Genomic DNA, 25,108 nt, shown 5'->3' with positions numbered 1-25,108 from the left:
CTAAACAAACAGATTTAAACAAATAATTTGTGATTTTTTTAAGTGTATCTTCTAATAAAATTTACCTTTCTGATTTGGATCAATATGAAATTTTTGTTTGTTTTAGAGTTTTTGTTTTGCTCTGAGAAACGGTAGTTCCTTAAATTCAGGGAAAAATTATTTCACTTTGATAATAAGAATTGATCTTCTCTCTTTTTTGATCTATATAACATCCTGATAAAGGACCTTGTCAGAAAAGGCTCGAGTTTAATTTATATAAAATTTTGGATTGGAATTAAAACAGTTTTTTTACGAGTTTATTTGAGCTCAAACTGATGACAGTTGCTGAGAAGCAAGATCTCAAATGCTCCCTGGATTAGAATTTTTAAAGGCAAGTCTTTTGACTTGTATTCCTGATTTTTAAATGACCACCGTCGTCATAAAGAGAGAAAGATTTTGGTATTAAGGTAGAGTATTGCTGTATTAGTCTACATAGGCTGCCACAACAAAATACCACAGATTGGGTGACTTAAAGAACAGAAATTCTTAGTTCTGAGTTTGGGAAGTCCAAGATCAAGGTACCTGCTTATTGGATTCCTGGTGAGAGCTCTCATCCTGGCTTGCAGCTGGCAGCCTTCTCACTGTATGTTCACAAGGCCTTTCCTGGCTGCCAGAGAGAGAGGAACTTCCTTTTCTTATAAGAGCATTAGCCCTATTAATCCCACCCATATGACTTCTTTTAACCTTTATCACCTCACAGGCCCTATCTCCAAATATAGTCACGTTGGGGGCTCTGACTTCAGCATAAGAATTTGAAGGAACACAGACATTTCAGTCCATAGCAGTTGCCATTTTTGAGGGATGAGAGTATTCAACTAGTTCTAGAGTTGCAGTTTGTCATTCTGCTACTGGGTGGTGCTACAGTATAAGATAAGCTGCACTGTTTGAGAGGAGGAACCACCAGTGTTCAGTCTCAGATGAAAATTAGATTGCTATTCCATTCTTTATAGGAGTTTATATTAATATCACATTGTTCCTTTCATTTTCACCTTATTAATATATATGGAGAGGTTTTTGTCCTAATTTTCAGCTGCTATTCATTAGACTTAGGCTGATGTCTTAAGCACCTTTTCTCTTGCTTGTAAGTTATGCTGTTCTACCATGGATGATTACCCTTATATTACGTTGCTAATATTTTAATTTGATTCTTATAGCATTTTATTTTGGTTTATTATAATTATATTATTATTTCACTATATATTGCCACATCCCATAAGGACTGTATATATGGACTGAGCTTAAAGAAGCAGGGGCAAGTCGGCTTCTCAGGAAGAAGGTTTTTTGTTTGTTTTTTAAATTGATTTGAGAGAAAGAAACCTATTTTGTTGTTTCACTAATGCAGTGGTTGGCAAACTGTGGCTCGCGAGCGACATGTGGCTTTATGGCCCCTTGAGTTTTTAGCAAAGGCCAGCTTAGGAGTACCCTAATTAAGTTAATAACAATGTACCTATCTATATAGTTTAAGTTTAAAAAATTTGGCTCTCAAAAGAAATTTCAATCATTGTACTGTTGATATTTGGCTCTGTTGGCTAATGAGTTTGCCGACCACTGCACTAATGCATTCATTGATTGATTGTTGAATGTGCCCTGAACGGGAATCAAACTTACAACCATGTCATAAGGGGATGATGCTCTATCTCATTGATGGCGAACCTATGACACGCGTGTCAGCACTGACACGCGTAGCCATTTCTTCTTTTTTTTAATGAGAGTATTTTTTTTTTAATTTATTGATTTTTTACAGAGAGGAAGAGAGAGGGATAGAGAGTTAGAAACATCAATGAGAGAGAAACATCGATCAGCTGCCTCCTGCACACCCCCCACCGGGGATGTGCCCGCAACCAAGGTACATGCCCTTGACCGGAATTGAACCCGGGACCCTTGAGTCCGCTGGCCGATGCTCTATCCACTGAGCCAAACCGGTTTCGGCACGCGTAGCCATTTCTGATGACATGCGGCCGCTGAGGCCGCCGCATGCCGAGGATGAAACATTTGCTGCTCCTGAGGATGAAACATTTGCGAAATAATGTTTTTTCCTCAAAGTGACACACTACCCGAGTTATGCTCATTTTTTTGGCGAAGTTTGACACACCAAGCTCAAAAGATTGCCCATCACTGCTCTATCTAATCAACTGAGCTTACCCGACCAGGGTCAGGGAGAAGGTTTGAATGATTGTTGACAGAAAGCTAAGGTTCATCTTACTTAGTAATTTCCAATTTTCTCTTTTGACCTTTTGGTTCACCTTTGTTAATTGTTTTTTTCTGATCACTTTTATTCAGTGAAGTAGAGTTAGGACAAAAATGAAAAATGTTTTCTAGGTATTGTTGAAAGAATATGTTAGGATAACCTCACTATTTTTGTTGTTAGTTGTGGTGAAACATCAGCTGATCTTGAGAACAGGCAAGTGATACTTGGCAGTTCACTTGTAGTTTTAAGATTTTATATTGTTGCTTATATTTGGCCAAACAATATGTTTTATTGTAATGAATTTGACTCTGCAATTGTATGATTTTATCTTTGTAGAATTTATACAGAGGAACTACTGGTTGGCTTATTTTACCTCTTCCTAGACTTAAAGGACATAGGTAGATGATTTCATCATTTGTCTATGCTGGTGCTCTTTGAGTATCATGTTTTTAAATCTTAGTTAGGGATTTTTATCTGGTAATTTTTGAGAAGTTAATGTATTCCATGTGCCAGGAAAATTAACTATGCATTACAGATATAGGAATGGATTTGATTCACAGAAGGTGTGATATTAAAAATTTTTGTTGTGCCCTGACCAGTGTAGCTCTGTTGGTTGGAGTGTTGTCCCCTGCTTAAAAGGTGGTAGGTTCGATTCCTGGTCAGGGCACATAACCAGGTTGTGGGTTCGATCCCCAGTCGGGGCATGTGTGGGAGGCAACTGATGAATCAATCTCTCTTTTTCTCTCTCTCACCCCTCTCCCTCTCTCTCTTCTGGGGGCATGTCTGTCTGTCTTCTCTCTTTTTCCCCCTCTCCATCTTTCCCTTTTTCTCTCCCCCTCTCCTTCTTTCCTCTTTTCTTCTTTCCTCCACTTTCTCTCTGTCAGATCAATATAATTTTTTTTTTTTTGTCATTTGTGTTTGTACATGTGTGTTATTCAAAAATTTTCTTGGTAAATACTGCCCTGATCAGAAATCGAACCTGCAACCTTTTGGTATACGGGATGATGCTCCAACCAGCTGAGCCACCCAGCCAAGACAATCAATACGTATTTTAGCATATTTAGGAGTGTATAGAAATTGTGATAGAAATGAGTTAGGTGTCTTGGAGGAACTTAAATTGACAGTCACAGACTTAACATGCCTGAGACAAGTATAGATGTTCCCGATTGAGAAAGATAGGAAGATGTACATGAACTGACAAGGAGGGAAGAGATAAAAAGATTGAGTAGGAAGTTCCTCCACACACTTAACTTGTAAGAGATTCAGGCCTGTGCACATGTTTTAATGTCTGTTCCATTGGTTGATGAGGAGATGCTAAATATAGAGGGAAGGGGAGGAACTCCAGCATAAAAGATCCACAGTAATTTTTAGCCACTGAGAGTCCAGAGTTGTTTTGATTTTGCGGGTGAAGTGGGTAAGGACATTGTCAGAATAATATAATTGTTACTTGAAGATGAACTTTAAGTCTAGAAGAGACTAATGGTTTTTTGTTTTAAACAGAAGCCCAGTATTTAATCAGATTAAGCATGGCTTCTTTGGTTGATGAAAAGGTGAGAGGGTTAGATGTAGCATTAATTCCTGAGATTTACGTTTTTTCAGTTCATCCTCCCCCAGCCTTTGAGGCCTTACTGAGGAAAGGCAGTCTTAGAACCATTGACCCAGCTCCCTAGTTTTCAGTTCTTTTGCATTTATATCCCCACCCCCACCCAGTTGGTTGTAGCTGTACTTCTGAAATCTGTCCATTTAAATGTTAGTATTCACAATTCAATTTTCATGTTTGAAAACAGTTTTATTTAAGACATTTTAAAATCTGTAGTTTGGTATATATATCGATTCATGGATCCTGTATCTCACAGAACTCAGAAAAACATTTTACTTACAAAGCACTGATTAATTAGAAAAGAATATAACTCAGGAACAGCGAGATGGACGAGATGCATAGGGCAAGGGATGGGGAAAGTACGTGGAGTTTCCATGCCTTCTCCTAGAGCAGCATTCTCCAAATCTCCTCGTGATCAAAAACCTTGAAGTTCTTGAAATCTGTTCTCTTGGGTTTTTGTGGAGGCTTTGTGACTCTGGTATAGCCTATTAAATCATTGGCCATAGCTAATGAGCCCAGTCGCAGCCTCTCTTCCCTCCCTGGAGGGTTCCAGCCCTCTACTCACTTGGTTGGTTCTCCTGGGAACCAAGCCTCCATCCTTCCCAGTGGGCTTAAAAATCACTTCATTGCCCTCGCTGGTTTTGCTCAGTGGATAGAGCAATGGCCTGCCGACTGAAGGGTCCCAGGTTCAATTCTGGCTAAGGGCACATGCTTTGGTTGCAAGCTTGATCCCCAGTAAGTAGGGGGCGTGCAAGAGGCAGCTGATCAATGATTCTCTCAAATCATTGATGTTTCCCTCTCTTTAACCCTCTCCTTTCCTCTCTGAAATCAATAAAAATATTTTAAAAAATCATTTCATTAACATAAAAGATACCTTTGATGCTCTTATCACTTAGGAAATTCCAAGGGTTTTAGGAACTGTGCACCAGAAAGAAGAAGACCAAGTCAAAATATATTTATTATTGTAAATCACAATATCACACATCTCCCTTCATTGAATAGCTGAAGAAACTTAGACTCAGATATGTAAAGAAGTTTTACCATAGTGGAACAATTCAATAGAGGCAGAGCTAGAACTAGACCCTGGAATATTCTGATTTCCTGCCTAGTGCTTTCATGCCTTTAATTGCCTGGATATACCTGAATTTTCTCCTTTGAAATAAGCAAATTTTAATAAATTGGAGGTCTGACAGCAAAAATTGAAAATTATCGCCCTAGCCGGTTTGGCTCAGTGGATAGAGCATCGGCCAGCAGACTCAAGGGTCCCGGGTTCGATTCCGGTCAAGGGCATGTACCTTGGTTGTGGGCACATCCCCAGTAGGGAGTGTGCAGGAGGCAGCTGATCGATGTTTCTCTCTCATTGATGTTTCTAACTCTCTATCCCTCTCCCTAAAATAAATAAATAAAAAATAAATAAATAAATAAATAAATAAAATACATATATATAAAAAAATTGAAAATTATCATCCAAATTTTTTATTTCCAGGTTTTTGAAGAAACTGGTTTTGATATCAAAGATTATATTTGTAAGGATGATTACATTGAACTTCGAATAAATGACCAGCTTGCTCGTTTGTACATCATTCCAGGAATTCCAAAAGACACAAAATTTAACCCGAAAACCAGAAGAGAAATTCGGGTATGGAATTGAAAATACTTTCAGGTTGCTGGATGAAGTAGGAAATTGCTTTCAGAAACTCTGATAATCATTAACTAAGCGAATTATTTTTTTCTTGTGTTTCAGAACATTGAATGGTTCTCCATAGAGAAATTGCCCTGTCATAGAAATGATATGACCCCAAAATCCAAACTTGGTTTGGCTCCTAACAAATTTTTTATGGCTATTCCCTTTATTAGGTATGTTCATATTTCTTGAAATAAAAAACAACTAACCTTCATAATTCTGATACTCAGTTTCTTCATATAGCCAAGTTTTAAAGGTGAATTCTTAATGTTTCCATAGACCATTAAGGGACTGGCTTTCTCGAAGATTTGGAGATTCCTCAGATAGTGACAATGGATTTTCCTCAACTAGTAGCACACCAGCTAAACCGACTGTGGAAAAATTGAGGTAAAGAAATATATTAAAAAAAGAAAAGGAAATATATTCATAGGATTCTGACTTTCTGATAGTTTTTAATACAGTAGCAGTTTGCTTCTGAAGTTTACAGAGGTGTTGGATTCCTTTATAGGAACTATTTTGTTACTGGGTTTTTAAAATGTTTATGAGATGAAAGGGAAGGAGCTTTTGGCACATTTTAAAAAGTATACAAAGGGTACCGATTCTTGAGATGGATAGATCGAAGAGGAGGAAAAGAGAAATCAGCTGTGTGTGTGTTTATACTGTTACTTCTCTGTTCTCATATTCTACTTTATTTTATTTTATTTTATTTTTAAATATATTTTATTGATTTTTTACAGAGGAAGAGAGAGGGATAGAGAGTTAGAAACATCGATGAGAGAGAAACATGGATCAGCTGCCTCTTGCACACCCTCTACTGGGGATGTGCCCGCAACCAAGGTACATGCCCTTGACCGGAATCGAACCTGGGATCCTTGAGTCCGCAGGCCGACGCTCTATCCACTGAGCCAAACCGGTTTCGGCTTATTTTATTTTTAAATATATATATTTTATTGATTTTTTACAGGAGGAAGGGAGAGGGATAGAGAGTTAGAAACATCAATGAGAGAGAAACATCGATCAGCTGCATCCTGCACACTCCCTACTCGGTATGTGCCCGCAACCAAGGTACATGCCCTTGATCGGAATCGAACCAGGGACCCTTGAGTCCGCAGGCCGATGCTCTATCCACTGAGCCAAACCAGTTAGGGCTCTCATATTCTACTTTAGAGATACTCGAGTTTCTGAAAACGGTTGAATGGACCATATGTTGAGGTCTGTTTCTTGTGTAGAGGAGGTGAAGGATGCTCATGTATTACTTGTTCAGAAAGAACTGAAGACTTGGGTGGGCTTCTTTTCTTTGCCTCATACTATAAAGAGTGACTATTACATGGTTATAAACCACAAGAACATTTTCTTGGTTGGAACTTAATAATGTATAAATCATAATTACAGAGTAGGCTGAGTAATTTTGTTCAATAAGCATATATTTGTAGTCAATTTGTTAGAACTTTGCCTATGTTAGGTTAAAAGAGTTGCTTTTTACATTTTTTTAATTTAGATGTTCTGTTTTTAATCCCAGAGCTTCAAAAATTAAACAATAGAAGGAAACCACATTGACAGTGAATATTTTTTAAATACATAGAGAATATTCCATTTTATTTGGGTTTTATGAGGACAGGCGCTTGAACTAAATGTAAATGTCAGTTTTGCCTATCAGAAACTGATTATTATAATCAAATTATATACCACTAGATATAAGTGAAACAGTTAAAAAGTGTAAAGTAAACAAGAATGCAGCCAGTTTTGAAAGATACAAGATACTGTTGAAAAGTTATAAAATAGTGAGTGGAAAAAAATATTGACTGTTCATGTTTGGAAAATCTGTATGAAATGACAACCATACCTTTTAGTCTTAGGGTTTATGGTGTTGGAGAGTAGAATAAGGAGATAATAAACCAACTACTTTAATCACATTTCAGGTTTCTTAGGGAGGGAAGTATGTGTTTTTAGTGCATAATCTAATGTCTGTGATAATGTATTGAAGTATCTGAATTTTGTCTAAAGAAAGAGTTGAGAGTCTAAAATTTTATTTTTAAAGATCATGGTTTATTTTTAAAATATATTTTTATTGATTTTTCAGAGAGGAAGGAAGAGATAGGAACATCAATGATGAGAGAGAATCATTGATCAGCTGCCTCTTGCACACCCCTTGCTGGGGATTGAGCCCATAACCTGGGCATACTCCCTTGACTGGAATTGAAGCCAGGACCCTTCAGTCCGCAGGTCGATGCTCTATCCACTGTGCCAAACCGGCTAGGGCAATATTGTAATTTTTAAGTGAGAAAGAGGAAGAATTCCAAAATATTCAGAAACAATCTTACTGAATAATATGGTTCTTTGGATTAGTGACTGTATTGTATTATATATGGGAGTGTGCTATAGAACGGGATTTATTCCAAACTATTGCATGAGTGCAATCTTTCATAATGAAATTATTTTGCATAAAAATTTTATGACTAGATACTTATTTAATTTGCTCAGCCTTTGTCTTGGGCCCCTTAATATTTTGCTTTGGAGTATAGCTTAATTTTTCATATCCTCTTCCAACATGGATGTGGTCCATACTTGACCTTTGTAGAATCAAACTGTATACTTTAAACATGCCAGTAAGAATATGAGTAGTCTGTCCTATTAAGAAGGAAAGTCCACTTACATTTGTTTCAAGTAAATTTAGGCAGAATTGTTTTCACATTTTTAAATGTATAACCACTCATAGGGAAGAGATGGTATGGATAGTTCAGAAAAGTTTGGGATTAAAAATAACGGATTATTCATTCAAATACTCTTCTCCATGCTGGTGATAATAGACAAAGCAGACTTACACTCCAATAGTGGGAGATAGTCAATAAGAAAGTAAAATTTGTAGTCTATAAGATAAATTATCAAAGTGGTAGAAGAGCTATAAGAGAAAATTTTCTGATGTGATTTTTATTTTTTAAATCTTGGTATAGTCGAACCAAATTCCGCCACAGTCAGCAGTTATTTCCAGAAGGTTCCCCAGGCGACCAATGGGTAAAGCACAGGCAGCCCCTGCAGCAAAAGCCATATAATAATCATTCTGAAATGTCTGACCTTCTAAAAGCAAAGGTGAGTGATACACATTTAAAGATTTTCATAACTTTAGGTCATTTGACTTTGAAACCTATCTGAGTTGAGGAATTGCTAATTAATAGTTTTAGAGCTCTGAATTGTTGATGAAAGAATCCTGTGTTTCTGACTTGTGATTTGAAGCTGGCCTGAGACTCCCTTCACTTTTATAGCATGGCTATAAATTCAGTAAGTGAAAGGATTAACATCTGACTTTGTTATATATGCTATCAGTGAAAGGTTCCTTCCTGTGTTGTATTCTAGTCTATAATTATACAACAGTTTATTTTCTTCTTTAAAATTTTTTATTTTTCAATTGCAGTCGACATACAATATAATATTAGTTTCAGGTATAAAACAGTGATTATAAACTTATATAACTTACAAAGCGATCACCCTAAGTCTAGTACCCATATGACACCATATATGGTTATTACAATATTACTAGAAGCCTGATGCACAAAATTCATGCAAGAGTAGGCCTTTCTTCCCCTGGCTGCTGGCACCAGTTTCCCTCTGGCACCCGGGACCCTTGCAGCCCTGGCTTCTTTCGGAAGGTCATCCGGAAGCATATCTGGAAGGAGTCCGGTCTAATTAGCATATTATGCTTTTATTTTTTCCCCCACTTTTTTTTATTAGGTATTATATGTGTACATAATTTGACAGTCTGTTTGATGCTTTACTGTCTCTGTATCTATATTTTTGTTCATCAGTTTATAATGTTCTTTATTATCCATAAATGAGTGAGATCATGTGGTATTTTTCTTTCATTGATTGGCTTATTTCACTTAGCATAATGTTCTCCAATTCCATCCAGGTTGCTGCAAATGATGAGAATTCCTTCTTTTTTATGGCAGCATAGTATTCCATTGTGTAGATGTACCACAGTTTTCTGATCAAGTCATCTGCTGACGGGCACCTAGGTTGTTTCCAAATCTTAGCTATTGTAAATTGTGCTGCTATGAACATAGGGGTGCATATATCCTTTCTGATTGGTGTTTCTAGTTTCTTCGGATATATTCCCAGGAGTGGGAATATTACGCTTTTATTATTATAGATTGACTGTATCCCCTATGCTGTACTTTATATCTCTGTGACTGTTTTGTAACTGCCAATTTGTACTTCTTAACCCCTTTACCTTTTTCCAACAAATGGCACGCCCCTTGCTGGGGATTGAGCCTATAACCTGGGCATATTCCCTTGACTGGAATTGAATTTGATTTTCATCTGGCAACCATCAGTTTGTTCTCTGTATTTGTGAGTTTGTTTCTATTTTTTTGTTTGTTTGTTTACTTTGTTTTTTAGATACAAGTAAAATCAAATGGTATTTGCCTTTCTCTGTCTGACTTATTTCACTTAGCATAATACCCTCTAGGTACATCCATGTTGTTGCAAATATTAAGATTTCATTCTTTCTTTAAGGCTGAGTAATATTTCATTTATATACTAGTAAGTAATACTTCTTCTTTATCCATTTATCTATCAGTAGACACTTAGGTTGCTTCCACATCTTGGCTATTGTAAATAATGCTGCAGTGAACATAGGGGTGTATATATCTTTTTGAATTAGTGCCTGGGATTTTTTTGTAGATAAATATTCAGAAGTGGGATTGCTGGGCCATATGGTAGTTCTATTTTTAATTTTTCTTTTGTTGTTAAAAATATTTTTATTGATTTCAGAGAGGAAGAGAGAGGGGGAGAAAGAGATAGAAACATCAATGATGAGAGAGAATCATTGATTGGCTGCCTCCTGCATGCCTTACACTGGAGATCAAGCCTGCAATCTGGGTATATGTCCTGATCGGGAATCGAACCGTGACCTCCTGATTCATAGGTCAACACTCAACTACAGAGCCATGCCAGCTGGGCTATTTTGAATTTTTTTAGGAGCCTCTCTACTGTTTTTTATAGTGGCTGCACTAATTTGTAATCTCAACAACAGTGTTCAAGGGCTCCCTTTTCTCCACATCTTACCCAACACTTGTTTCTTAATTTATTGATAGTAGCCATTCTGACAGGTGTGAGGTGATATCTCATTGTGGTTTTAATTTGCGTTTCCTTGATGATTATTGATGTTGAGCATCTTTTCATGTCCGTTGGCCATCTGTATGTTCTCTTTGGAGAAATGTCTATTCTGGTCCTCTGCCCATTTTTTAAAAAAAGTTATTGATTTGAGAGAGAGAGAGGAAGAGAGAAAGAAATACCATTTTATTATCCTACTTACTTAGGCATTCATTGGTTGATTCTTGTATGTGCCCTGACCAGGGATCGAACCTGCAACCTTGGTGTATCAAGAGGACACTTTAACCAACTGAGTTACCCAGCCAGGGCCTCTTCTCATTTTTTAAATCAGATTGTTTATTGTTTTTTGTTTTTGTGTGTGTGTGTGTTAACTTATATGAGTTCCTTAGGTATTTTGGATATTAACTGGTTATCAGATTTATCATTGGCAAATATCTTCTCCCATTCAGTAGGTTACCTTTTTGTTTTGTTGATGGTTTCCTGAGCTATCAAAAAACTCTTTAGTTTGATGTAGTCCCTCCCATTTGTTTACTTTTTCTGTTTTCCTTCCCTGAGGAGACATACTTAAAAAAAATTAGAGTGATATGAAAAAGTTTACTGCCTACTGATTTTTCTAGGAGTTTTATGGTTTTGGGGGGGCGTCTTATATTGAAATCTTTAATCCATTTTGAGTTTATTCTTATATATGGTGTAAGAAAGTTATCAGTTTCTGTGACATGAGTCTGTTGAGTTTTTTTTTCTTTTTCTTTTTTAATATATCTTTATTGATTCAGAGAGGAAGGGAGAGGGGAAAGAGATAGAAACATCAATGATGAGAGAGAATCATTGATTGGCTGCCTCCTGCACGTCCCCCAGTGGAGATCAAGCCCGCAACCCAGGCATGTGCCCCTGACTGGAATCAAACTTGGGACCCTTCAGTCCGCAGGCTGATGCTCTATCCACTGAGCAAAACCAGCCAGGGCAAGTCTGTTTAGTTTTCACAGCACCATTAATTGAAGAGAACTGTCTTTGCACCATTGTATATTTTTACCTCCTTTGTCATAGATGAATTGATGATATAGGTGTGGGTTTATTTCTGTTTCATTGATCTATGTGTCTGTTTTTATGCCAGTATTATGCTGTTTTGATTACTACAGCCTTATAGTATAGTTTGATACTAGGTCGCATGATACCTCCAACTTTGTTCTTATCAAGATTGTTTTGGCTATTCAGGGTTTTTTGTGGTTACATACAAATTTTTGGATTATTTGTTATGGTTCTGTGAAAAATGCCATTGGTATTTTGATATGGATTGCTGTGAATCAATAGATTGTTATGGGTAGTATGGACATTTAAATGATGTTAATTCTTCCTGTTCATGAGCACTGTATATGCCTCCATTTCTTTCTATCTTCAATTTCTTCTATGACTTACTCTTTTCTGGGCACAGGTGTTTTACCATCTTGTTTAAATTTATTCCTGGGTGTTTTTTTTTATTTATTTAATGAATTGGGATTGTTTATTTATTTATTTATTATTATTTTTTTATTAAGGTATTATATGTGTACATATCTTACCATTGTCCCCCCACCCCACACCCATACATGCCCTCACCCACCCCCCCCGAGTTTTGTGTCCATTGGTTATGCTTATATGCATGCATATAAGTCCTTCAGTTGATCTCTTGTCTCCCCCACCTCTCCCTAACCTTCCCCCTGTAATTTGATAGTCTGTTTGATGCTTTACTGTCTCTGTATCTGTCTTTTTGTTCAACAGCTTATAATTTTTTTTATTATCCATAGATGAGTGAGATCATGGGATTGTTTATTTTTAAATTTATTTTTCTGATAGTTTGTTATTGGTGTATAAAATTGCAACTGATTTCTGAATATTAATTTTGTATCCTGCTACTTTATTGAATAGTTCATTTATCAATTCTAATAGCATATTAGTGGACTCTTTAGAGTTCTTTATATCATGTCATATGCAAATAATGACAGTTTTACTTCTTTTCAATTTGGATGTCTTTTATTATTTTTTTTTCTTGTGATTGCTGTGGCTAGGACTTTCAATATTGTATTGAATAGAAGTGTGCTGAAAGTAGACATCCCTGTCTTGTTCCTGATCTTAAGAGAAACGCTTTTAGCTTTACCATTGCATATGGCAGTGATGGGCAACCTTTTGAGCTTGGTGTGTCAAACTTCGCCGAAAAAACTGAGCATAACTCGGGTAGTGTGTCACTTTGAGGAAAAAAACATTATTTCGCAAATGTTTCATCCTCAGGAGCAGCAAATGTTTCATCCTTGGCATGCGGCCGCTGGCCGCGTGTCATCAGAAATGGCTACGTGTGTCAGTGCTGACACGCGTGTCATAGGTTCGCCATCACTGGCATATGGTGTGAACTGTGGGTTATATATGGTCTTTATTATGTTGAGATGTATTTCCTCTATTCACATTTTGCCTAGAGTTTTTATAGTAAAAGGATGGTGAATTTTGTGAAATGCTTTTTCTGCATCTTTTGATATATGATTTTTATCCTTTTGTTTATGTGGTGTATTATGTTAATTGATATTGAACCAACCCTGTATCCCAGAAATAAATTCCACTTGATCATGCTGTATGATCTTTTTAATGTATTGCTGGATTTGGCTTGCTAATATTGTGTTGAGGATTTTAGTATCTATGTTTATCAGGAAGATTGGCTTATCATTTTTTGGGTAATATCTTTGGTTTTGTAATCTGGGTAATGCTGGCCTCATCAATTTTTTGGGCTAGTTTGAAAAGGATAGGTGTTAAATCTTTGACTGTTTGGTAAAATTCACCTGTGAAGCTATCTGATCCAGGACTTTTGTTTGTTGGGAGTTTTTTTTTTTAATTACTGATTTGATTTCATTAGTAGTTATTGGTCTGTTCAGATTTCCTGTTTCCTTTTGATTGAGTCTTGGAAGATTGTATCTTTTAGGAATCTATTCTTTTCTTCAAGGATGTCCTGTTTGTTGTCATATAATTGTTTGCAGTGTTTTCTTATAATAGTTTGTATTTCAGTGGTCACATTGTCACTTCTCTTTTATATCTGACTAGAGGCCCAGTGCACAAATTCATGCACCAGTGGGGTCCCTTGGCTTGGCCTGTGGGATTGGGCCGAAACTGGCTCTCCAACATCCCCCGAGGGGTCCTGGATTGCGAGAGGGTGCAGGCCAAGCCGAGGGACTCCACCAGTGCACGATTGGAGCCAGGGAGGAACTGCAGGAGAGCTCCAGGGCATGTTTGGCCCATCTTGCTCAGTCCTGATTGGCCTGACCCCAGCAGTAAGCTAACCTACCAGTTGGAGCGTCTGCACCCTGGTGATCAGTGCACGTCATAGTGACTAGTCTACTGTCTGCCCCCTGGTGGTCAGTGCACGTTATAGAGAGCGGTTGAGTGGCCTTAGCATATCATTAGCATATTATGCTTTGATTGGTTGAATGGCTGACTGGTCGACCAGACACTTAGCATATTAGGCTTTTATTATATAGGATTTTATTTATCTTGGTCCTCTTTGTTTTTGTGATGAGTCTGGTTACAGGTTTATTAAGTTTATGTTTTCAGCTCTTACATTCATTGATCTTTTGAATTTTTTAAAAACTTTTTTTTTATTGTTTAAAGTATTACAAATAGTAGTACATATGTCTCCTTTTTTCCCCCATTGACCTTCCCCCAGCCTCCCCTACCCCCGGCCATATGCCCTCACCCCACTCCCCCAGTGTCGTGTGTCCATTGGTTATGCTTATATGCATGCATACAAGTTCTTGGGTTGATCTCTTCCCTCCCTTCCCCCCCCAAACACTCCCCAGCCTTCCTGCTGTAATTTGACAGTCTCTTCAATGCTTTTCTGCCTCTGTATCTATCTTTTTGTTCATCGGGTTATACTATTCTTTATTATCCATAAATGAGTGAGATCATGTGGTATTTTTCTTTCACTGCCTGGCTTATTTCACTTAGCATAATGCTCTCCAGTTCCATCCATGCTGTTGCAAATGGTAAGAATTCCTTCTTTTTTACAGCAGCGTAGTATTCCATTGTGTAGATGTACCACAGTTTTCTAATCCACTCATCTGCTGATGGGCATTTAGGCTGTTTCCAAATCTTAGTTATTGTAAATTGTGATGCTATGAACATAGGGGTGCATATATCCTTTCTGATTGATGTTTCTGTTTTCTTGGGATATATTCCTAGAAGTGGTATTACTGGGTCAAATGGGAGTTCTATTTTTAAATTTTTGAGGAAACGCCATACTGTTTTACACAATGGCTGCACCAGTCTGCATTCCCACCAGCACTGAAGAAGGGTTCGTTTTTCTCCGCATCCTCTCCAGTACTTGTCATTTGTTGATTTGTTGATAGCCATTCTGACAGGTGTGAGGTGGTACCTCATTGTTTTGATTTGCATCGCTCAGATGATTAGTGACTTTGAGCATGTTTTCATGTGTCTCTTGGCTTTCTGAATGTCCTCTTTCGAAAAGTGTCTATTTAGGTCCTTTGCCCATTTTTGATTGGGTTGTTTATCTTCCTTTTATTAGGTTGTAATAGTTCCCTGTAAATGTTGGAGATTAAACCCTTATCGGAGATAACATTGGCCAATATGTTCTCCCATGCAGCAGTGGGCTTTCTTGTTGTTTTGTTGGTTTCTTTTGCTGTGTAGAAGCTTTTTATTTTGATGTAGTCCCATTTGTTTTCTCCTTAGTCTCTCTTGCCCTAGGATCTGTGTCTGTAAAGATATTGCTATGACATGTGCAATTTTGCTGCCTATCAAGTCTTGTAGGATTTTTATGGTTTCCCATCTTACGTTCAAGTCCTTTACCCATTTTTAGTTTGTTCTTGTGTATGGTGTAAGTTGGTGATCTAGTTTCATTTTTTTTGCATGTATCTAATAAAATTTCCCAGCACCATTTATTAAAGAGGCTGTTTTGATTTCGTTGTATATGCTCTTGCCTCCTTTGTCAAATATTAATTGAGTATAATGGCTTGGATCAATTTCTGGGTCCTCTATTCTGTTCCATTGGTCAACATGTCTGTTCTTGTGCCAGTACCAGGCAGTTTTGAGAACCGAAGCTTGGTTATATAGTTTGATGTCTGGTATTGTGATCCCTCCAACTTGGTTCTTCTTTCTCAGGATAGCTGTGACTATTCGGGGTCTTTTTTTATTCCAGATGAATTTTTGGAAGAGTTTTTTCTAGATCTTTGAAATATGCCATTGGTATTTTAATAGGTATTTTATTGAATCTATAGATTGCTTTAGGTAGTATGGACATTTTAATGATGTTGATTCTAACAATTCATGAACACAGTTTGTTCTTCCATTTGTTTATGTCTTCCTCTATCTCTTTTTTTAATGTCCTGTAGTTTTCCGAGTACAGGTCTTTTACGTCCTTGGTTAAGTTTATTCCTAGATATCTTAATTTTTTTGGTGCAATGGTAAATGGGATTGTTTTTTTCATTTCTCTTTCTGTGAGTTCATTATCTACACTGATAAAAGAGAAACATACAAATTGACCGTCCCTCCGCTATGCCCACCAGCCAATCAGGAGTGAGTATGCAAATTAACCCAACAAAGATAGTGGCTGCCATGGAGCTGGAGTGAGCAGGAGGCTTGGGTTGCCCTGGCGACGGAGGAAGCCAAGCTTCCTGCCCGCCCTGGCCTCCGCTCAAGGAGTGGCTGGGGGTCTGGGTCGCCAGGGTGCGTGGCCAGCCTGAAAATGGCCCTCAGCCCCTTACCCAGGCTGGCCACACCCCCATGGGGTGAGGGTCCCTGCCAGCCTGGGTGAGGGGCTGAGGGCTTTTTTCAAGCTGGCCACACCCCCATGGGGTGAGGGTTTCCTCTGGGGGGCTTGGCCAGCCTGCAAACAGCCATCAGCCGCTCACCCAGGCTGGCCAGGCACCCCAGTGGGTACCCCCACCGTGAAGGGGGTGTGGCTAGCCTGAGAATGGCCCTCAGCCCTTTACCCAGGCTGGCCACGCCCCCATGGAGTAAGAGTTCCTGCTGGGGGGCGTGGCCAGCCCGAAAACAGCCATCAGTCCCTCACACAGGCTGGCCAGGCACCCCAGTGGGAACCCCACCCTGAAGGGGGTGTGGCCAGCTTGAAAACAGCCCTCAGCCCCTCACCCAGGCTGGCAGGGACCCTCACCCCATGGGGGTGTGGCCAGCCTGCAAACCAACACAGGCCCCTCACCCAGGCCGCCCCACACCCCAAGGGAACCTCCACCCTGATCCGGGACACCTTTCTGGGCAAACCAGCTGGCCCCACCCGTGCACCAGGCCTCTATATCCTATCTAATAAAAGAGTAATATGCAAATTGACCATCACTCCAACACACAAGATGGCTGCCCCCATGTGGTCAAAGATGGCTGTCCCCATATGGACACAAGATGGCCAGCAGGGGAGGGCAGTTGGGAGGGACCAGGCCTGCAAAGGAGGGCAGTTGTGGGCGATCAAGGCCAGCAGGGGAGGGCAGTTGGGATGGACCAGGCCTGCAAGGGAGGGCAGTTGGGGGCGATCAAGCCTGCAGCGGAGGGCAGTTAGGGGTGACCAGGCCGGCAGAGGAGGGAAGTTGGGGGTGACTGGGCCTGCAGGGAAGGGCAGTTAGGGGCAAACAGGTTGGCAGGGGAGCAGTTAGGCATCAATCAGGCTGGCAGGGTAGTGGTTAGGGGGTGATCAGGCTGGCAGGCAGAAACGGTTAGGGGCAATCAGGAAGGCAGGCAGGCGAGCAATTGGGAGCCAGCAGTCCTGGATTGTGAGAGGGATGTCCCAGATTGACGACCCTCCCACCCCCCGTGCACGAATTTTGTATACCGGGCCTCTAGTATACTAATAAAACGGTACTATGGCCCTAGCTGGTTTGGCTCAATGGATAGAGGATCCCGGGTTGCGGGCTTGATCCCCAGTGGGGGGCTTGCAGGAGGCAGCTAATCAGTGATTCTCTCTCATCATTGATGTTTTTATCTCTCTCTTCCTCTCTAAAATCAATAAAATATATTTTAAAAAAATGAAATAAAAAGGGTGCTATGCTAATTAGACTGGGAGACCTTCCAGGAGACCTTCCGGACCTTCTTCTGGACAAAGCCATGGTGGCGGGGCCGAGGTAGAGGCGGTTAGAGGCCAAGAGGGGAGGGCAGTTGTGGGTGATCAGACCAGCAGTGGGGTCAGTTGGGGGCGAGCAGGTCATCAGGGGTCAGTTGGGGGTGATCAGGACAGCAGGGGGTGCAGTTTGGAGTGAGCAGGCCAGCAGGCCAGCAGGGGGGCAATTGGAGGCGAGCAGGCCGGCACGGGGGGCAGTTGGGGGTGATAAGGCTGGCGGGGGGTAGCATTTGGGGGTGAGCAGGCCGGCGGCGGGCGGCAGTTGGGGGTGAGCAGGCCGGCAGGCAGAGTGGTTAGGTGCAATCAGGCAGGCGGGCAGGTGAGCAGTTAGGAGCCAGTAGTCCCGGAATGCGAGAGGGATGTCTGACGGCCGGTTTAGGCCTGATCCCTGCACTTGGATGGAGGGGTCCCTCAGCTCGGTCTGTACCCTCTCGCACTCCGGGAGCCCTCAGGGGATGTCCGACTGATAGAAAAAACAAAACAAAACTAAAACAAAGGGACATCTGTAATACTTTCAACAATAAAGATGCATTTTAAATAAAGGAAAATATCTTGGTTGAAAAGAGCTTTATGTGAAATAATATAAGTAATTGTTCTACACTGTGCTTTATATTCTCAACTCCTCTCAGAGATATTAATTGACCCTATGTTCACTTAATATTAATTGACCTTATGTTCACTGACTGCAGGACTGACTTCCGCCACGCCGATGCAGCACTGACTGCCACGGGGTCTGCGATCAGACCCTGCTTTTCTCTCTGGGCCTGATCGCAGCCCCCTCGGCAGTCAGTGCTGTGTTGCTGAGGTGCCCGCAGCACTGACTGCAGAACTGACTTCCGCTACACTGACCCAGCACTGCCTGCCACGGGGGCTGCGATCAGACCCTGCTTCTCTCTCCTGGCCCCTGTCCGGGCCTAATCGCAGCCCCCTCGGCAGTCAGTGCTGTGTCACTGAGGTGTGCGCAGTGCGGCAGTCAGTGCTAGGTCGCCATGGTGACCCAGCACTGACTGCAGGACTGACTAATGGTGTTCAGTCAAGCCTTCGGTTGCTCTGGACATTACGGACCCTGCCTCTTTATATATAGAGATAGTGGATTACCTCTCCTGCATATTTCCTACTCGAATACTGTGGTCAGTGTGCCCACTCCCAGAGAACTTTTTTTTTTTTTTAAAGTAAGCACATATTTTTTATTTTTAAAAATATATACTTTATTGATTTTTTACAGAGAGGAAAGGAGAGGGATAGAGAGTTAGAAACATCGATGGGAGAGAAACATGGATCAGCTGCCTCCTGCACAGCCCCTACTGGGGATGTGCCCGCAACCAAGGTACATGCCCTTGACTAGAATCGAACCTGGGACCCTTCAGTCCGCAGGCCGATGCTCTATCCACTGAGCCAAACTGGTTAGGGCCCAGAGAACTCTTTTCTGAAAGTCACACAAACTTGTCCCTCTACCCCCATTATTTGCTTTTCTTTAAAAAATAGTTTTTATTTATTGATTTGAGAGAAAGAGGGGGAGAGAGAGAGAGAGAGAGAGAGAGAGAGAGAGAGAGAGAGAGAGAAATATCTGTTGCTCCACCAACTTAATGCATTCATTGGTTGATTCCTATTTGCACTCTAATTGGGATTGAACCTTGGTGCTTTGGGACAATGCTCCAACCAACTGAGCTATCTGGCCAGGGCCCTCTCCCATTGTTTTTTAACTCATGCATTGGAAACAAAAATCTGTAAGCAGAAACGAAGTAAGGCAAGAGGTGTGGGAAGATTCCTAGGGACCTTTCTTTGTGACAGGCTATAATGATAAAAGCTTAATATGCTAATTAGATCGGACATCCTTTCAGACGAAGCTGGGGCTGCGAGGGAAGCCCGGGTTCCGGGTGCCTGCCGGCAGCTGGGGGAAGGAAGGCCTACTCTTGCACGAATTTTGTGCATCGGGCCTCTATTCTTCTATAAGAAAAAATACTGATATGATATAGTTTCCCCAATGTTTTAGGAAGATTTATTTGGAGGAGGGGGTTGCTTTGCTAAACTCTGATTCAACCAGCTTATCAAATTCATATGGTGTAATATTTGTCCTATTACATAATACTATAGGTTTACATTTTATTTATTTCTTATTGCAAAAACAGAATCAAAGTATGAGGGGAAATGGCAGAAAACAGTATCAAGACTCACCTAATCAAAAGAAAAAAACAAATGGGGTCCACAGCCAGCCAGCTAAGCAGCAGCATTCCTTGATGGTAAGAGTTTCAGTTATCTCATGCTAATAAGGGAGTTCACTCTTTTTAAGAGTGGGGCAAGGCATTGTCAAGGCACATTGAATTGATAAAAGACTTCATTTTTATGGAGTGGAATTATGTAGTTTGCCCACAAAAAGTGTTTTTGGCTGCTTTCATTTATGGCTTTGTAACATTGATTCAATTGCACATCTAATGCCTGATTATTTTTATGTGATTATTTAAATTAATTTTAATAACTGCATGAAAACAATGTGGAGTCAACCCTGCTTTTGAGAGTAAGTCCTTGCCTATTCTGTCTATATTTTTCTAAATAGAGTTTATGTTATTTTAATGAAGTTAAAAGTTTGAAAGAACATTACACTGAATTTTTTCCTTTCAAATGGATAGAATTAAAAAATAAATAAAGCCAGTATTTTGTAATTAGATTAGGCCTAAAGATAAATAACCGTCAGCAGTTTTAGACATTTACTTGTATTCTTTTAGTCTATACTCCAAAAGTAATTCATAAACTAATGATCTTACTTATCTTTTCTGTAAGTCCTGTTATTTGTATGCTGAATTGTTTTATTGTAGCCTCACCTATTTTTCTTTCTTTAATGGTGATAATAGTAATTTTAGTTTTTAGCAAAAACATTTTACCTGAATTCCTTAGATGCTGTACCTAATGTCAGACTTACTGAGTTCACTAGCAAAGACATGTTAAAAATCAGTTTACTGTTAGACTCCTTGCCCTTTACTATTACTGTTCTTTTTCCTGTTAGATTGGCAAAGATGAAAATATATCTAGTTGTGTATTGTTGAGTATAGTAACAACACGTAAAATTTGCTGATGGGTACAGCCTTCTCTCAGAGAATAGTTTGGCTTTATTGAAAGCCTGATAAAAGTTCTTACCTTAAAAGAGAAATTTAAAGAATATTTATTCATTTACTCTTTTTTTCTTCTTTTTTATATTTTATTGATTTTTACAGAGAGGAAGGGAGAGGGATAGAGAGTTAGAAACATCGATCAGCTGCCTCCTGCACACTCCCCACTGGGGATGTGCCCGCAACCAAGGTACATGCCCTTGACCGGAATCGAGCCTGGGACCTTTCAGTCCGCAGGCAGATGTTCTATCCACTGAGCCAAACCGGTTTCGGCTCCTTTACTCTTTTTAATAATGAAAAACTGGAAACTATGTAAATAATCTAAGAAAACAATATTAAATGCAGTGTTGTAGCCCTAGCCGGTTTGGGTCAGTGGGTAGAGCGTCGGCCTTCGGACTGAAGGGTCTCGGGTTCAATTCTGGCCAAGGGCACATGCCCGGGTTGCAGGCTCGATCCCCAGTGTGGGGTGTGCAGGAAGCAGCCAAACAATGATTCTCTCCCATCATTGATGTTTCTCTTTCTCTCTCCCTCTCCCTTCCTCTCTGAAATCAATAAAAATATATTTAAAAGAAAAATAAATGCAGTATTGTAGATCTATGTCATAGGCTATCATGTAGTCATTAAAAATGATGGTACAGCCAAAACCGGTTTGGCTCAGTGGATAGAGCGTCGGCCTGCGAACTGAAAGGTCCCAGGTTCGATTCCGGTCAAGGGCACGTACCTTGGTTGTGGGCACATCCCCAGTAGGAGGTGTGCAGGAGGCAACTGATCAATGTTTCTCTCTCATCGATGTTTCTAACTCTCTATCCCTCTCCCTGTAAAAAATCAAAAAAGCAATAAAATATATTTAAAAAAAAAAAAAAAAAAAAATGATGGTATAGATTTGTATTTAGTGAAAAAGAAATATGTTCAGAGTATATTACATTTTAAAAGTAGGTATCATTTATAATAAGTGAAATAACTAGAAATGGTATATTGTGTATGTTTGTTTTTTTAATAGAAATTTGAAAAAAGACTCCATCCACGAAAACTTCAGGATAATTTTGAAACAGGCAAGTTATTTTCTTTTTAAAGCTTTTTCCTCATGGGATTTGGTTTTGGCCTAACCTTGATTTTACTGGAGTGTGTGATAAACCGTAATGGATAAACAGAGAGAGTTGCACATGTCTGTAGAGAGAGTTTATATATGTGGTCAAGTACTCTATATATGAAACTGGCTAAAATGAATTTATTTACATGATTAACATGAAATTATTTGCCCTTTCAGTGTGCTATTTATTTTGTGAATGTCAAACCTGTGTGCTGTGCATGGATATTATAGGTAAATAATAGCTTAAGGTTTAGAGAGGGAATAGAATCAAGTATTGTAAAGATGAGGAGACCTCATTCAATGTGTTATATAGAATGTATGTAAGGGGTGCACAGACTTTAGAGGGGGAACATTTTCCCACTTTTGGAGGTAGAGATCAACTTTTTAAGCTGGTACTAAGGATAACTTATTAAAATGACATTTACAACTTCTCCACCTTCAATTATGATGAAAAGTAGGTGTGTGATTTGATTTGGAAAGTAATGTTGATGAATGTAGAAAGCTCTTTGGTAATACTGATGTAGTTGGGATATACAGCAGACTGTTTTCTTCTTAGGTGCTATTTTGAATTTAATGAAATTCCCTGTGTAATAGGCATTTATTCATCTAACTAAAAGATCTTAAGAAATGAAAAACATTATAATCATACTTTTTGGAGTGTTGTCTATGATTTAAGCAAGATAAAAGCTATTTTTAAAGAGATGCTTTAACCCTATTTTGGAAAATTAAGGTTAACTATGAAGAAGCAGAAACTATCATTAGTTTATAGATGAGTGATGGGGTAGGAATCCTCTTCACAGGATTTTTCTGGCCATCTTGGCTGGTGGGATCATGTAAGCTGTGTAATCTTAATCAACAAGATTTCAGAAATAAATTATTTCACAAAATTTTGAAAAAGTCTGTGTTCAGGAATATTAAAGAAGGAGCACTATAACTTTGTAGCCCTAGCTTAGTTGGGCATCATATGGATGTATAAAATTTTGAGTCCTCTTGAGAAGGAAGTATAAAAGAAATCTTGTCCTGGGAAACCTCATTTCAGAATTTTCATCTCAGCTTCTTGCTGTCTGTTCCAAACATATTTTCCTAGTCATGCTCCTGCTCTACTTTAGAAAACTTCCCCAAATCCTGATAATAAGCCAGTGCTTTGTTGTACTATGGTTTTGAAAAGTTGGATTTTTCTTTAGGTTGTATATTCCCTGAAGATTGGTAAGCTCCAAATAAAGCTTTAGCTTTATTTTTGTATAATTAAAATCTTTACAAACTGTACGTTGTAATTTTAATCTTACAATGCTTAAATTTTTATTTCTGTCAAGAAGCTCCCACTATTTTGGCACAGAATATGAATATTGGAGGTTAAAAACAGGTATGCCCATTTTTGGAAATAAAGACTGAGGTTAAGATTTTGAATGTTTGTGTGGAAATAAGTAATAACAGGTAATACTCAGAGTGTGGGAGATATAAAGGAATTTATCATCATGTACAGTATATTTTTAACAAAAGGTAAAGGGCAGTATTTTATTTCTTATTCATTACTGAGCTTATTTCTTTTGTATTTTAACACAGATGCTGCATATGACTTACCTTGCTCTGGTGAAGACCAGTTGTTAGAACATGCTGAGGGACAGACTGTGGCATGTAATGGACATTGCAAGTTTCCCTTTTCATCCAGAGCCTTTTTGAGTTTCAAGTTTGACCATAATGCTATAATGAAAATCTTGGACCTTTGAGAGCAGCAGATGTGTTGTGGAAGTCAAGAGCCAGAGACCTGTTGCATTTGAGTGGGTGTCTCTCTGAGCCTTACCTTTCTCAGGTGTTTTAAAGAAATGCAGGAAGGCAATGATGTTTCTGAGGAGATGGTTTTCCGTGCAAGAGAGAGAAAAGAAAGAAACATGAATTTGGACTGTAAATGCAGTTTTATAAACTTTTATACAGGTGTACCTTTTCAGTGTTTGGCTAATGAATTCAAGTTACTTTTTATGAGGGCATTTTTTTCTATGAGGGTTTTTTTTTTATATTCTGATCAAGAAAATAGTGTTTGAGTTATCATTAAGTAAATGGAAATGCTCTATCTGCTCACTTTAGTTTCCTTACATTGAAATTTTAAAAGAAACAAGTTATATAATTTGTTAAACATAAAAGCTGAAATATCATGGAAGTCAAGATTGCAGGTCATCTTTGGTTTCATTTTGTGAATTTCTTTTTTTTTAAAATTTCTTTATTGATTAAAGTATCACATATTTGTCCTCATCCCCCCATTCCCATCTCACACCCCTCCCCACACATGCGCCCCCCCTCCCCCCCCTGTTGTCCTTAACTGCTGGTTAGGCTCATATGCTTGCACACAAGTCCTTTGGTTGATCTCTCCCCTTTACCCCCACCCTCTCCTACCCTCCCTCTGAGGCCTGACAGTCTGATCCATGCCTCCTTGTTTCTGGGTCTGTTCTTGTTCATCAGTCTATGTTGTTCATTATTTCCCCTAGATGAGTGAGATCATGTGAATTTCTTTACTTCTAACCACACTTAGATTCTTTAATCCTCCTCTGCTTGAAGTTTAGTTGAAAGGTTTTTAGAGCCAGCATCTCCTATATAATGTTCAAAATGAACTCCCTTAGCCCTTCATTTAAGGACCCAGTTCTCAGCCTGGAGAGGGACTGGGTTGTTGGGTGGGGAGTTGCTGCTCTAATTTTGCATTGTGCTGCATACAGTCAGTAAACCTGTGAGGCTGCTGGAGAGTGGGTAGCAGAGAGCATGGCGGCTGGGATGCATCAGCTGCCTTTGTTAGGTCTTCATCCTGACGCCAGCTCTTTAGTGTTGTACAATTATTTTGTTTTTGTGAAGATATATTCTATATAACGGTTGTGTAAATAAGTATGGAATACTGACATTATTAGGTTTTACATTGCATCTCAGTGTTGATCTCTGGAAACAGATGTTGTATTTGGTTCCAATTTGCAGTAGTAAGAGACTGACTTGCTTTTATTAGCATGCTGAAGCCCCTGGGTGATGGAGTGAGAATGGAAGGGGTGTGCAGTGTACCCAAGTACAGATAAAGCCTCTCTCTGGGGGAAGATCAGAACATGAAATTAACATACATAACTCACTTCTAGGAATGTATTTTGCGTCTTCAGGATTTTTACATCCAAATAAGGATGGCAGTGCCCATTTTAAGAATTTCAGCTATAATTAAGGACAATCACCTGG

The 25,108-nt window shown here is 39.3% G+C and overlaps 1 protein-coding gene across 3 annotated transcripts in view; it reads left to right on the top strand.

Moving 5' to 3' along the window:
- Nucleotides 1-25,108, top strand: part of DCP2 (decapping mRNA 2) — a 50,361-nt gene that overhangs the window by 16,987 nt on the left and 8,266 nt on the right. Inside the window, exons 5-11 of one of the 3 annotated variants that reach the window (XR_008555823.1) lie at nucleotides 5,314-5,466; nucleotides 5,572-5,684; nucleotides 5,791-5,898; nucleotides 8,463-8,598; nucleotides 19,843-19,953; nucleotides 21,818-21,869; nucleotides 23,471-23,685. Coding sequence is in view for 2 of the 3 variants with exons in the window: in XM_008144470.3 (XP_008142692.1) it covers nucleotides 5,314-5,466; nucleotides 5,572-5,684; nucleotides 5,791-5,898; nucleotides 8,463-8,598; nucleotides 19,843-19,953; nucleotides 21,818-21,869; nucleotides 23,471-23,634 (837 nt within the window). In the remaining variant the exon portion in view is untranslated. Of the gene's footprint in view, nucleotides 1-5,313; nucleotides 5,467-5,571; nucleotides 5,685-5,790; nucleotides 5,899-8,462; nucleotides 8,599-19,842; nucleotides 19,954-21,817; nucleotides 21,870-23,470; nucleotides 24,063-25,108 lie in introns of those variants that run through there. The other 2 variants (XM_008144470.3, XM_054714997.1) reach the window with 2 other exon arrangements.

Source organism: Eptesicus fuscus, chromosome 4, assembly GCF_027574615.1.
Source record: "Eptesicus fuscus isolate TK198812 chromosome 4, DD_ASM_mEF_20220401, whole genome shotgun sequence".
NCBI classification, from domain to species: Eukaryota; Metazoa; Chordata; class Mammalia; order Chiroptera; family Vespertilionidae; genus Eptesicus; species Eptesicus fuscus.
This window is presented reverse-complemented; position numbering and strand designations above follow the sequence as displayed.